At 57.3% G+C, this 12,551-nt stretch overlaps 6 protein-coding genes across 6 annotated transcripts; 3 read left to right on the top strand and 3 right to left on the bottom strand.

The window, feature by feature from the left end:
- Positions 1 to 742: 742 nt before the first annotated feature.
- On the top strand, positions 743 to 1,459 carry ISF_04796 (Exonuclease, RNase T/DNA polymerase III; the record flags this gene model as incomplete). The annotated part of the gene is made up of 1 exon (XM_018848401.1): positions 743 to 1,459. The coding sequence occupies one exon, from the start codon at positions 743 to 745 to the stop codon at positions 1,457 to 1,459; it is 717 nt and encodes a 238-aa protein (XP_018704127.1).
- A 338-nt stretch (positions 1,460 to 1,797) lies between these two features.
- On the bottom strand, positions 1,798 to 3,448 carry ISF_04797 (methoxy mycolic acid synthase 1; the record flags this gene model as incomplete). The annotated part of the gene is made up of 4 exons (XM_018848402.1): positions 1,798 to 1,908; positions 1,969 to 2,224; positions 2,282 to 2,955; positions 3,047 to 3,448. 4 exons carry the CDS (start codon positions 3,446 to 3,448, stop codon positions 1,798 to 1,800), a joined length of 1,443 nt encoding a protein of 480 aa, XP_018704128.1.
- Positions 3,449 to 4,651: 1,203 nt separating this feature from the next.
- On the top strand, positions 4,652 to 6,430 carry ISF_04798 (mitochondrial protein Fmp25; the record flags this gene model as incomplete). Its single annotated transcript, XM_018848403.1, has 1 exon — positions 4,652 to 6,430. One exon carries the CDS (start codon positions 4,652 to 4,654, stop codon positions 6,428 to 6,430), a length of 1,779 nt encoding a protein of 592 aa, XP_018704129.1.
- An 853-nt stretch (positions 6,431 to 7,283) lies between these two features.
- ISF_04799 (protein-tyrosine phosphatase 2) lies at positions 7,284 to 8,877 on the top strand (the record flags this gene model as incomplete). The annotated part of the gene is made up of 2 exons (XM_018848404.1): positions 7,284 to 7,716; positions 7,796 to 8,877. 2 exons carry the CDS (start codon positions 7,284 to 7,286, stop codon positions 8,875 to 8,877), a joined length of 1,515 nt encoding a protein of 504 aa, XP_018704130.1.
- Positions 8,878 to 9,205: 328 nt separating this feature from the next.
- On the bottom strand, positions 9,206 to 10,597 carry ISF_04800 (hypothetical protein; the record flags this gene model as incomplete). Its single annotated transcript, XM_018848405.1, has 3 exons — positions 9,206 to 9,568; positions 9,627 to 9,922; positions 10,006 to 10,597. 3 exons carry the CDS (start codon positions 10,595 to 10,597, stop codon positions 9,206 to 9,208), a joined length of 1,251 nt encoding a protein of 416 aa, XP_018704131.1.
- Positions 10,598 to 10,937: 340 nt separating this feature from the next.
- Positions 10,938 to 11,923, bottom strand: ISF_04801 (hypothetical protein; the record flags this gene model as incomplete). The annotated part of the gene is made up of 2 exons (XM_018848406.1): positions 10,938 to 11,589; positions 11,787 to 11,923. 2 exons carry the CDS (start codon positions 11,921 to 11,923, stop codon positions 10,938 to 10,940), a joined length of 789 nt encoding a protein of 262 aa, XP_018704132.1.
- Positions 11,924 to 12,551: the final 628 nt, after the last annotated feature.

Consider the following 12,551-nt stretch of genomic DNA (forward strand, 5'->3'; position numbering starts at 1 on the left):
CCACCACCCCCTTCGATGGCGTGGATTGGCGCGAAAGCCTATCTGCGTCTCTCAGCAGTCTTCCAATCACCATATACAACCCCTGTAACTGGGACATTTCATGGGAAGTAGGTGCTGGAAATGAATCGTTTATTAAACAGGTGGAGTGGGAAATGGACAAACAAGACGTGTCTGATATCATTGTCATCTTCTTTCACCCCGCTAGCCAGGCTCCAATCAGTTTGCTGGAGCTAGGGATGGCGACGCAATCACCGGAGAAGGTAATCGTTGCATGTCCCGAGGGCTACTGGAAGAGAGGAAATGTCCAGGTTGTCTGCCAGCGTTTTGGCATAGAGATGGTTGATACTTTGGCTGACCTGAGTGATGCTGTTGTGAAGAAGGCGCGGTTGCAGTTGACTGGTGTTTGTGGCACTAAGAATAGAATTCTTACATCGTAGAGGACGCAAAGATTTAGCAGGTACTTTTTTTTCTTTTTTTTTTCTTTTTTTTTTTAAATTTAATCAACTTCGTTTTCGAAACAAAAAAAACCCCCGATTTGGACTTTTAATCGGTGACTCCCGTGTAAGTCGCTATCAAGCTCTCTGGGCCGTGGGCGTTGGCCCACAGATACCCCATGAAAGCGTCGGCCAAACTGAGATTTTTTTTACTTTCGCCATGTGTAATGCGTGTTTGGCTGCTCAGCATCGCCCGCAGAATATTCTTCCCTAAACAGCATTATGACTTAGCTTCCCGGTATTCTATCATGTCCGCCTTATCTTCCAACTGGAAAAAACTCCAGGAAAAGCTCAAGGCCGAATCGCAGGCCAAGCCCAGCGCGAAGCGCAAAGCAGACGACGACACCCCCAGCGCCCCGGCCAAAGCAAAGAAGAAGCCCAAGAGCAGCCACCACGCCACGAGCAGCAGCAGCAGCAGCAGCAAGCCTTCCACGACGGCAAACCAACGCCCACGGGAATCTACCCTCAAGAAGCTGACCGGCATCGGCAAGATGGGCGCCGCGCAGAGCAAGATCGCCCAGGGTGAGCCGCACCACGGCGTGCGACCCTCCGCCTCTCTCTGGGCCGCCGGCGGCGACATCTCCCCCGAGGCGCTCGCCGAGGCCTACCAGCTCGGCTCCCGGGACACCTCCATGGTGCTGTCCGGCGGCTCCGGCGGCGACCAGGTCAACCGCGGGCTGACGCCCGGCCTGGAGCTCGGCAAGTACGTCGCCGTCGACTGCGAGATGGTCGGCGTCGGGCCCGGCGGGCACGCCTCGGCGCTCGCGCGCGTCAGCGTCGTCGACTTCCACGGGCGGCAGGTCTACGACTCGTACGTGCGGCCCACCTCGCGCGTCACCGACTGGCGCACGCCCGTCAGCGGCATCTCGCCGCGGGACATGCGGCTCGCGCGCGAACCGGACGACGTGCGCCGCGAGGTCGCCGCCGCAAGCCGGCGCTCCGGGTGCTCGCGCAGAACCTGCTGAACGTGGAGATTCAGGGCGGCGCGCACTCGAGTTTGGAGGATGCGCGCGTCACGATGCTGCTGTTTAGGCGCAACAAGTCCGAGTTTGACGTGGAGCACGCCCAGCGATATCCGTCGAAGCCGGCGTCGGCGATGACGGGCGACTCCAAGACGAAGAAGGCAAAGAACAAGAAGAGGTAGGAAATTCGTGTTGTTCTTGTTTTGGCTAGGATCTGTTATAAAGCAAAGACGGATCATGTATATAAGCTGCATCTCGATACCCCAAAGCGCATGAGACTATAAATTCATAAATATCGTGTATGAAATGTAACCAAAAACGCAATCGCTATCAATCTGCCATTACAGGGGAATGCCCTCCATGAATTCAAGTGTTCGCTCGCGTCCTACGGTGATGATGACGTCGCCGAGGGTCTTTGTGATGAACCCTGCCTCGCAGTAGGTAAAGTAGTACTGCCATTTGTTAGCACGTCTTGCGTTTCCACCTCGATAAATCACGGCACTGGTGCTCACCTCCCACTTCCTGTTGAAGACGCTGATAGCCTCTTTTGTCATGTCCGGATGCTGCCGGAGGAGGGCTGGACGAATCTTGCTCTCAAACGTGTCCATAAATTGCTCGCGCCACAAGCGCAGTGTCCTGGAATAGTGCCCACCAATATTTTCAATGTTCTCGACAATAAGTGTGCCCTTGGACTGCGTTGTGATGTGATTGAGAAGCTCTGTAGTCGACGGGAGATAGCCTCCGGGGAAAATGTAATGTGAAATAAAGCTAGGGAAACGATGAGCGATTGAGAACAAATAGCAAGGAATGGGAAGGCGGACTCACTCTTCTGTCTTTGCATACGTATCGCATCGACCTTCTGGCATTGTAATGCACTGAAACATGGCGACGCCACCATCTTCCTTGAGCAGCTTATCAATGCAACCAAAGTATGTCGCCAAGTATTCCCTCCCAACAGCTTCGAGCATCTCGATGGAGACAATCTTATCAAATCGCTTTCCATCAGGTAGCTCTAGCTCTCTATAGTCGCACAGCAGCACCGTGATGCGATCTTGCAACCCGGCTGCCTGTATCCGGTCTTCCGCCAGAGACTTTTGTTCCTTGGAAAGTGTTAGGCTGGTTACGCGGCATCCCGTCTTGGAAACGGCCTCTATGGCAAAGGAGCCCCATCCTGTGCCAATCTCGAGGACGTGGTCGTCGGATTTCAGCTTGCAGCCTTCGATGAAGCGGTGGAGTTTTCGGAGCTGCGCACTCTCTAGTGACTCTGTGCTGTCCGTCTTGGTGATGTCGTCCAGCCGTTCCCATACGGCACAAGAATAAGTCATGTCGGGGGAGAGAAAGGCGGCAAACATGTCGTTGCTTATGTCGTAGTGAGCGGAGATGTTGAGAAGTGCGTTGCCCAGAGCGTTATTGGCACGAGCAATGGCTGAAACTGCGGCCGAGACACTGGATATCCAAGTCGCGCCGTTCCCTAGTCGGTCTCTGTTGGCGATGAAGAGCTGCATGCTGTTAGTTTGCCGTTGGTCTCACGGGATAATTACATTCCAAGAAAACGAGATAGATGGGTGTAATAAAAAAGGGCAATCGTACTTGAAAAAAAGACGGCAGGTCCTGACATTCCAAGTCACCGAGCATGTACGCTTCCGAAAATCCCATGTCGCCGAAAAGAAATAAGCGCATCCAGAAAGCATCATTCTTGACAATAACCTCGACACGAGGCACAGTCGTTGCGCGGCGGGTTGCGCTGGCCTCGACGTCGGAGAGATCGGCGGTGCCGTCAAGCTTCTGACCAAAGACATGACGAGTACCGGCGGGCTCGTCGACCAGCAGAAGCGTGCCGACTTCGATTTTGGAGAGAATGGAGAGCAACGTGGGCCGGGCGATGGAGAGGGCCGGCTTCCATGTAAAACCGCCAACGGCGCCCCGAGCGGCCTCGACGGCGCGGGTCGCCGGAGCTGTGATGACAGCAGGGAGCGAGGGAAACAGAGCCATTGGTCAAGTGGCTTGGCGCGACAGGAGCGAGTACGGGCTACTTGGGCGATGTTACTGTACTTGAGAAAGATACAGGATGAGGCTTCGGGAGGGGGAGTGACAACGGATAATATATACTGGGTGTGGTTCGGTTCCGAGATTATGGAACAGGGTCGCCGATATGAGACAGCGGACCTTGGACACACGGTCCTCTCTGACATCCCGATCCTCGGACAGTGTTGCCCATCTTACAAATTGGGTAACACATCGCTAATTATTGTTACTTGTAATAAAATAAACAGTAAAAAGATGGCGGAGACTTGGGGTGCGTGCGATGTGGGTTCTGGATAGCACGGGCTTGCGATCGGGTGGGAGTCGCTCCAATCTTGGTGTCGGGAGAGCTGTAAGCCGAGTCAGTTACCAGACGAGGAAAAAGAAGTGGAAAAGTCGCTAGCTCATTCGTTTACATAACTAGGGCCCTACCTACATTGATTCCAAAGCGTCATAGAAGCAACGAAAGAGGAGTACCGCGGATTGACGTGCTTGTCTGATTGTCTGATTGTCTGATTGGTGATGTGTATCGTCATGGGTAGTTGTGGTCCTCACTGTCGTAGGTACATACATACATACATACATACAGTACATAGCACCCGCTAACTATGTACCTATTGTACCTATGCATGTAACTACATCTGACGGCTGATGCCTCGCAGCTCGCAGGTGCTGGTTTCAGGCAATAAGCGCAGATGCATTGCGCGAGCCGTGCGTGTCAGCTAGAGTATTAACTAGCAAAGATGCTTGTCCCTGAAACTGTCCATGTTACTGGGCAGTTCTCTACTTGTCAACTTGACACGGTCCGGCAATGAGGCTGTCATAGCGTTCGCTGGCGTTGTGGTGCTCTGGTGATTTGCTGGCAGCAAATAGCGCCGGGTGCGTACAAGTTCGAATCGGAACGTTGCCGGGGCTAGAATTCTTCCGAAAACAGCGACAAGAATAGTTTGTAGGTAATAATAAATAAATCAAGGTACTCCGTAGATATTCAGCTAACCAATAAGCCACCTGTAATTCGTTGGACAGCTTCTTCACTAGGGCCGATTTTAATGAAGGTGGATACTGCATGGCTACTTGTGCAGCACACCCATCCTCTACTTCTTCGCCACAATCAATCAATTCAACCTGGTCATCACTACATTCCACACCAATGCCACTCCTCCCTCTACAATAATGAATTGTCCAACCCGCGTATTAACGCGAAGCGCACAAGCTCTTCGCGCCGCGGCGCACCACCACCAGCGTGCGCTGTACTCAAATGTCCGCTTCACGGGGCCTCCTCGTCGGCGCGGGGGCAAGCTGATTGGCTTCGCTGCCGTATTCGGCACTGCAGCCGCTGGCGCATATTACTACCCGCGCTTTGTAGCTGAACGTGACTCTGAAGAGAAAGTACGACCCAAGGCCGAGTTGGAATTCGAACAAGCCCGACCGACAGCCGCATCCGCGGAGGAGTATCGCGACCTCCTCAGCTCCCAGCATGTCCAGATCAAGAGGAGTCTCGAGCACCCCGGAGTCTACGCGTGGGGATCCAACGCCGGCAAAGTCATCGACCCGGAATCTAACGAGAAATACATCAAGCTCCCCCGACGCATCGCATACTTTAACGACCTGCTGCTTCGCGACCTGAAGCTCACGTCCGAGTTTGGCGCCGCCGTGACGGAGGATGGCGACTTGGTCCAGTGGGGCGCGGGCTTCTCGCAGACCGACCCCAAGCCCAGCGTCACGCTCCGCGGCAAAGACCTGGCCAAGATCGAGGTGTCGGCCGACCGAATCATTGCGCTGTCGCGAGGTGGTAACGTGTACTCCGTACCGGCGTCGCGAAACGATGTCGAAGGGGGCGTCAAGCTGGACGAGCGAAAGAGCGGCTGGTCACTTTGGAGCCCTTCTGGGAAAGCAGCGGTCAACTTCCGGGACCTCACCCCGCCCGGCCTAGGCTGGGGCGAACATGTCACGGATGTAAAAAGCGGCCTTGAACATGCCCTCATCCTGACATCCAAGGGTCGTGTTTTTGCCGTGGCTTCATCGGCATCTTCGTACCCCTCCAAAGGGCAGATGGGAATCCCCGGCCTGTCCTGGGACACGCGCCCGGCCGGAGCGTACGACCAGCCGCAGGAGATCAACGAGCTCTCTGGATTTCGGATCGCGCAAATCGCCGCCGGAGACTACCACTCCGTAGTTCTTGACAAGGCGGGTCGCATTTTTGCGTGGGGTGACAATGCATTCGGCCAGCTGGGGTTTGATTCAGAGGGGGTGCCCGTCAACCACGTCCCCAACATGGTGGCAACTAACCAGCTATATGCTAAAAGCGGTCTGGTTGCGAATGTGACCTCGATCGCGGCGGGCGGCGTTAATACATTTTTCACAGTTGATGCCAAACCACCAAGCACGAAGCAGTTTGGGAATGCCACGCCGTCCAAGGCAATGCCGCGCGCCACGTCGGATCTATGGGCAGCTGGCCAGGGCACGTACGGCACGTTGGGCACCGGACGATGGACCCATGTTTCGACGGCACCCACAAAGGTCAAGGGGTTGTCGGGCCTGTACGAGTTTGACGAGGGCAGGAACGAGATGCGGCCCATCAAAGTCAAAGGACTGGAGATTGGAACGACACACTGCTCGGCCGTGATGGACAACGTGACGAGCAGCAACGCCGCCAGCAAGAAGTCGGCGAACGAGACGGACTGGGGCTCGGATGTACTGTTTTGGGGCGGCAACGAGCATTACCAGCTGGGCACCGGCAAGCGGACGAATATGAACTCTCCAGTCTATATCGGGCCCCTGGAGGCTGGCGATGCCGACGCGCAAACGGGCAGGAAAGGCGAGGTGCACCGCATGTGTCTCACGCCAAAACAGACTGCTCGTCTAGGTGTCGATGGCAAGGGGAGAAAGGCGACACTCGAGCAAAGGGTGGTCTGTGGTAGATATGTGAGTGGCGTGTATTCGGCAGTCTAAGGTGCAGACGGTCGTTTGGCTGTGTAATGTAACAATAAATTGTACAGAAGTTTGATGATTCAGGCAGATGCGAGTTGGTTATCTGGGGTATCAGGCGGCTGTTGTAGGGATAACTAGTGGAAAGCATTTATGTATACCCACTTTGACTTGAAACACGATGGTTCGTCATGCGGGAAATTCAATGAGAGAAAGAAGGCAATGTGTAGATTGGCCATGTTTCGTCTGGGGCGTCTGTCTCAGTTTGGACAAGGTACATAATAGGGCGTCTGTAGCGAGGCACGAGACAACCTCCATACCTATATATATACTTAGTAGGTAGCTAGGCTGTACCTTGGTCCAACCAGACTCTAGCATAGATCGTATGCGCGCGTATATCTAACATGATCAGCGCGTGGTACGAATTATTATTACCTAGCACGGCGGATTACCCACGTCCGTCACTCTAAGTATTATTTATTCACCATGTGCAAGTATGCCTCATGACTTCCCCTCAGTCCAGCCCAGCCTTATTAGTCCAGGGGCGACACGAGACGCTGCCCAGCGCTACGCTACTGTCGTCACCGCACCTCACCTCACCTCACCTCACCTTGTTCCGATTAGGCTCAAAAAAAGCATCCACCCAGATTTTTTGGTGACCCGAGTGGACGGTAACGGTACAGCGACATCGTCTTTTTGTCCTTGCGATATCCACTCCTATTCCAGAGGCTTCTGTCGTTTCCCAACTTCCTTTGCTTTTATATCTTCCCTTTGCAATAGCTTGACCGTCCAAAAAATCGGCACTTGGCTGCAGCATCACCTGGGAGGCACCTGCCACTCCGAACCTGCTGTCTCGAGCTCGCCCTGCATCCCGTGTATGCGCCTTGCTGGCACCAACCCTCGAATCGCCAAGAGGCTCCTTCAGGGTGCCCCATCGACCCAGATCCGAGCCAGACACTCCATAGTTCCCCAGAGCATGGACAAGATATCTATACACAAGCTGCGGCGCAAGCCGAAACCGCCCGCCATCGAGACCTCGATCGACTCCGACACCAAGGGCAATACAGTCCATCTCACAATCGACAACGCTGCGGTGCCAAAGCCCAGCAAGTCGCCCAGTCTCCCCTCGCGAATGTCGCCCTTCCGACGACTGCGCAGTGGGAAGCGCGCCAGAAGCTGCTCGCCAGCGGCTAGCCAGTTGGGCGAGCCCGTCGCCGCGACTGTCAGCACCTGCGCCAAGCCCGCAGACGACGAACAGGGCGAGGAGCCGGGCCCGAGAATTCCTGCCTTTCTCACGCAGAGTGATTCTGGTAAGCTTGTGGAACCACGGGGGAACCCATAGGTTCAGCTAGGAATGTGTTGCCGTGCCAAGTCTAACTGGCAAGACAGAGCTTCAGGAGCGGTTCCAAGATTTACAAAAACGAGAGGGCGCGAGAGCCTACCCATCCACAAACCCCAACGAGGAGACGATGCAATGGATCGTATACCAAAACGAAAATGAGCAGGGGAGGAACGTGATGGACCGATACTACAACATCCGGCCGTGGAACCACAATCGGGTCAAGCTCAACGTCCCAGACGGCGCCCTCGACTACGTCAACGCCTCGCCCGTCACCGTAGCAGCCACGGATGAGGCGGCGCCTACATACAAATACATCGCCATGCAGGGGCCGACGGTGCCGTCGATCGACTCGGTCTGGCGCATGGTCGCCGAGAACACGACCTCGACCGCCGTTATTGTCCAGCTTACGCCCATGAACGAGGGCCCGCAAGTCAAGTGCTCGCAGTACTTTCCCTTCCTCGACGACGACCCGACCTGGGCGCTCAACGCCGGCGACGGCTGGGGCGACGGCTGGGCGGCGACGCTGACGCACGCGTCCACCGAGGCGCTCTGCGACGGCGCCGTCGTGCGTCGCGAGCTGCGCCTGCACGTCGCCGGCGAGGAAGCTCCGCGCACCGTCTGGCACCTGCTATACCTGCGCTGGCCCGACTTTGGCACCCCCGCGCTGACGGACGTGCCGAGCTTCTTCGCGCTCATGGGCATGTCGCGCGCGCTGGCGACCGGCGCCGAGGAGCCGCGCTTCGTGCACTGCAGCGCGGGCGTCGGCCGCACGGGCACGTTCATCGGCCTGGAGCACCTGATCCGCGAGCTCGACGCGGGCGCCCTCGACGGCCTCGACGAAGAGGACGATGACGCGGCAGACCCCATCTTCGAGGTGGTCGACGCGCTCCGGCGACAGCGGCGGTTCATGGTCCAGAGCGTCCAGCAGTACGCGTTCCTCTACCAGGTGATGCGCCAGCTCTGGGCCGAGCGCCACGGCGGCATGCCCGACAACGACGGCGCCGGCGAGGGGACGCGACCGCCTCCGAAGCGCCTCGAGGTGGCCACGGACCAGAGGCCGGACGACTCGGCGAGCGTTCGCAGCCTCGTCTCCGAAGGGGGCGTCAGCTTAGGCTCGCCGCAGGACTAGCACTCTGCACGGCGTCGGGGAAAGGGAGATGGGCATGAGTACGCGAGCTATTGTATGACTAGCTAGGGAAAGCTTACTTCAAAGTCCCCCCATGTCATTAATACCTAGGCTTTTTTGCATCATGTTACCGTGTCATTTATTATAGAATAAGAACGCCCGCAACGGCAGAATACAGTAATCGACAGACAACAAGCAGGCTCACGAATCTTTGTAATCTGTGTAATGTAGTATACCACAATAAGTACATTTCTGAAGCCATCTACGACAAGACGAAAAACAAAATTATATCCCCCCCCCCCCTTCTGCCTGGAACAGAATTGCCACCACCTCACAAGGATTGCGTGATGATGAGCGTCACCGTCTCGCGACTCGTCACCGTCTCGCGGCTGGTCACCGTCTCGCGCTCCGTCACCGTCGCCGTCTGCGTGACCGTGTACACCACCGTCGGGACGCCGCCGACCAGCTTGGTGGTCCGCGGCGGCCGCCCCGCGGCGTCCTCGTCCGCCTGGGACACGCGCGCGGTTGTGGTCGGGCTGCCGTTCTTGTTGATGGGCACGACGACGTTGCTGGTGACGGGCGGGAGCGAGGCCGGCGGTGCGGGGCGCGTGATGATGATTTCGTCGCCGGATCGCCAGGCCGGGTTCGCCGCTGTGCTGTCCGGCAGGGACGAGGCCGGAGGGAACGCCGTCGACTGTGCTGGGGGGGTCGACGTTGTCGGCATGACTGGGGGGGATGATGTTGGCGCTAACAGAGGGGATGAAGTTGTCGGTGCTGGAATGGGTGATGATGATGGCGGTGCGGGAGTCGATGCGGATGACGATGTCGAGGGGGGCGGTGTGGATGTGCTGGGCGGAGCAGTGGTCACGGTAATGTACGACGTCCGCACGCTCGTGACGGTGATCACCGATGTCGTGTCCGGCTTCGTCGTCGGTGAGCTTGCCGGTTGCGAGGTGGATGTCGTCGTCGTTGTCGACGGGGGCGAAGCCAGGGCTGATGTTGGCGTCGACGTAGACGAGGCCGGGGCAGACGAGGCGGGAGGCAGCGACTGCGTGGCGCTGGTAAAGGAAGACAGAGCCGGCGAGGAGGGGGACGAAGGAAACGGCGACGACGAAGACGGCGGGCCGTTACTGTTGAGGATCGCCATCGCCTTGTCCGGGTCGGAGCAGCCGATGACGACGCCGTCGACGGTGGCCATGGGCAGGGCCACGCAGATCTGCTTACCCTCGCACGGCACGGGCACGTAGCGCGAATTTGCCGCGCAGCCACCCTGCGTGCGCGGGCCAAGGCAGGCCATCTTGCCGGGCTCGCAGGGCGAGTCGGGCGTGAGCCCTGCAAAGGCGGCGTTGAGCTGCTTCGCGTAGTCGAGGTTGTAGCGGTAGGCGGCGGGCGGGACGGCGGTGCTGTGCGTGGGCAACGGCCCGATGATGACGCTGGGGAGCGTGTCCAACGCGGAAGAGGAGGGGGCAGTGGTGGAGGAGGTTGACAAGGCGGGTGTGGTCTTGGAGATGGACGAGGTGACTATGCTTGTGGAGCTGGTACTGCTCGTTATGAGTGTGCTCGATGATGATGGCACAGCAGTCGAGCTCGTGAAACCTGTGCTGGTTGTGACAAGGATGTCGGTGGGAGTCGCGGGCGGCGATGACGTCGCAATGGTAGACGGTGACGAGGCTTCACTGGAACTTGTGCTCGCGCTCAGCTGTGTGCTAGCCGAACTGCCCATGCTTCCTGTCGAGCTTGGGAGAGAGGGCCCGGGTGCGGAGCTTGTGCTTGAATCCAAGCCCGAGCTCGCGGGCCTTGTATAGGAAGCGGTAGTAGTTGAGAGCAGCAACGTGGAATCTGTGGAGGCTATCGGAGTCGCGGTTGATTCCAATGAGCTACTAGGATCGGGGCTCGATGTCGTGACCGAAGCAGTACCATTGAACGGGATCCCAGGAGTCGGAAGGGCAAGGGATGAGCTAGCTCCTGAGCTTGGGGAAGTGGTCAAGGGATCTCCGGCCGTTGAACTAGATTGCGACGCTGGCCCTGAGCTCGTGTCCATGCTCGTCCTGGATGGCGCGGAGCTAAGACTGGAAGATGGAGGTGAATTGGAGGAAGAGGGACTCGAAAAGGACGAGGTAGTGGAACTTGCCACTGCCGAGCTTGACGTAGACGTGGAAGGCGGGCGGGACTCGACTGCACTGGAGGGAGCTGTGGGCAAAGGACCGGAGACTAGAGTTGAGCTTGATTCCAAGTTGGAGGAGACAGCCGAGGAGGGGATCAGGGGTGACGAGGAAGACCCGATAACTGGTTCGGAGGATGATTCTACAGCAGACGAGATGGTCGGTGGAGGCCGAATCTGGGATGAAGACGCGGAGGCAGGGCTCGAGGTGGCAATTGGGGTGGAAATCGCCGTTGACAAGGTCGCTGACGTCGAAGGTAAGCTCGTTGCCGGCACGGAGGGACTTTCCGTAGAAGGCGACAAGGGCGCGGCGCTCGAGTGAGAAGCTTCCACAGTGGAAGGCGAAGCCAGGGCCGAAGTCGAAGCGCTCTCCACCGGTACGGGCGTGGTGGTGACGGGAAATGAAGTGCTCTCGGTGGTGGGCGAAGGCACTGGGATTGATGCTGAGGTTGGCGAGGGAACGACTGGAACCACAGAATTCGTCGACACGGAGGGTACTGATGAGGAAGTCGTCGGGCGCAGCAGCAGCGAGCTCGGGATGTTGATGGTAGATTCTGACAAGGTCACTAGTATGGGTGAGGGCGGTGGCGTGGAGGGCGATTCCGCCAGATTGCTTTGACTACACGACGTTAGCTGGGGCCGGGTCTTGGTGAGTCTGTCGGTCATGTAACTTGCCTTGACTGGTCATTGGCTGCTGAGCTCGCATCGGATCGCGGCAACCTGGACGCGCGCAATCATGTTAGTCACTCACTCACTCGTCTTTCCTTTGCGCGACGCTGGACAGAGGGCAACAACACACCATTTGCTGAACCGGCCGAGCGGACCAGCGACGACCGGTTGCAGCGTGCTCGCCCAGCACAGGGCGTAAAAGGCTACGAGAAGCCTCATGGTGATGGATCTGCGGCGGCGACCAGCGCAGCGTCCCGGGCTGCAGGTGGATTAGGGTGAGTATATGCGAGCCGCGTGTGTAGCGAGATGCAAGAAGTAGGATAAGGTGATGCTGTTCTGTTTGGCAGGTATTATTTCTAGTCGGAAGCGAATGGAAAAGAGGGACAGACAGTCGGAAGGCAAGATGCAGTAAGATGAATGAATGGATGGAGGATAAAACAGGCAAACAAGAGACTGGTGGGCTAGCCGGCCGGCTCAAAGCGCCAAAACAGAGGAAGCCGGAAAAGGAAAAAAGGTAAAGGCAAGTAGCAAAGTATTAGGCAAGGAAGAGAAAGATGGATAGTAAAGGGAAAGGGGAGAAGTGAATGTGCAGACAGAGAGGTGTGTGAGTGTGAGTGAGTGTAAGTGAGGTGAGTGTGTAAGCAGGAGGCGAGGAGGGGAGGGAACTGACTGTCGGACAGATGGTGCCTGCAGGGAGAGCCATAACTATATCGTCGGCGCGTCTCGAGAGAAGAGACGTCTTACTGCGCAGTCGTTTGGGTGTCTGCTGCATGGCAGGTGCATGGTGGTGGTGGTGGTGGTGGTGGTACGGACGATAGGGTGACGATGATGCAGGGTCGGTCCGGGT

Source organism: Cordyceps fumosorosea (genome assembly GCF_001636725.1).
Source record: "Cordyceps fumosorosea ARSEF 2679 chromosome Unknown scaffold_11, whole genome shotgun sequence".
NCBI lineage: Eukaryota > Fungi > Ascomycota > Sordariomycetes > Hypocreales > Cordycipitaceae > Cordyceps > Cordyceps fumosorosea.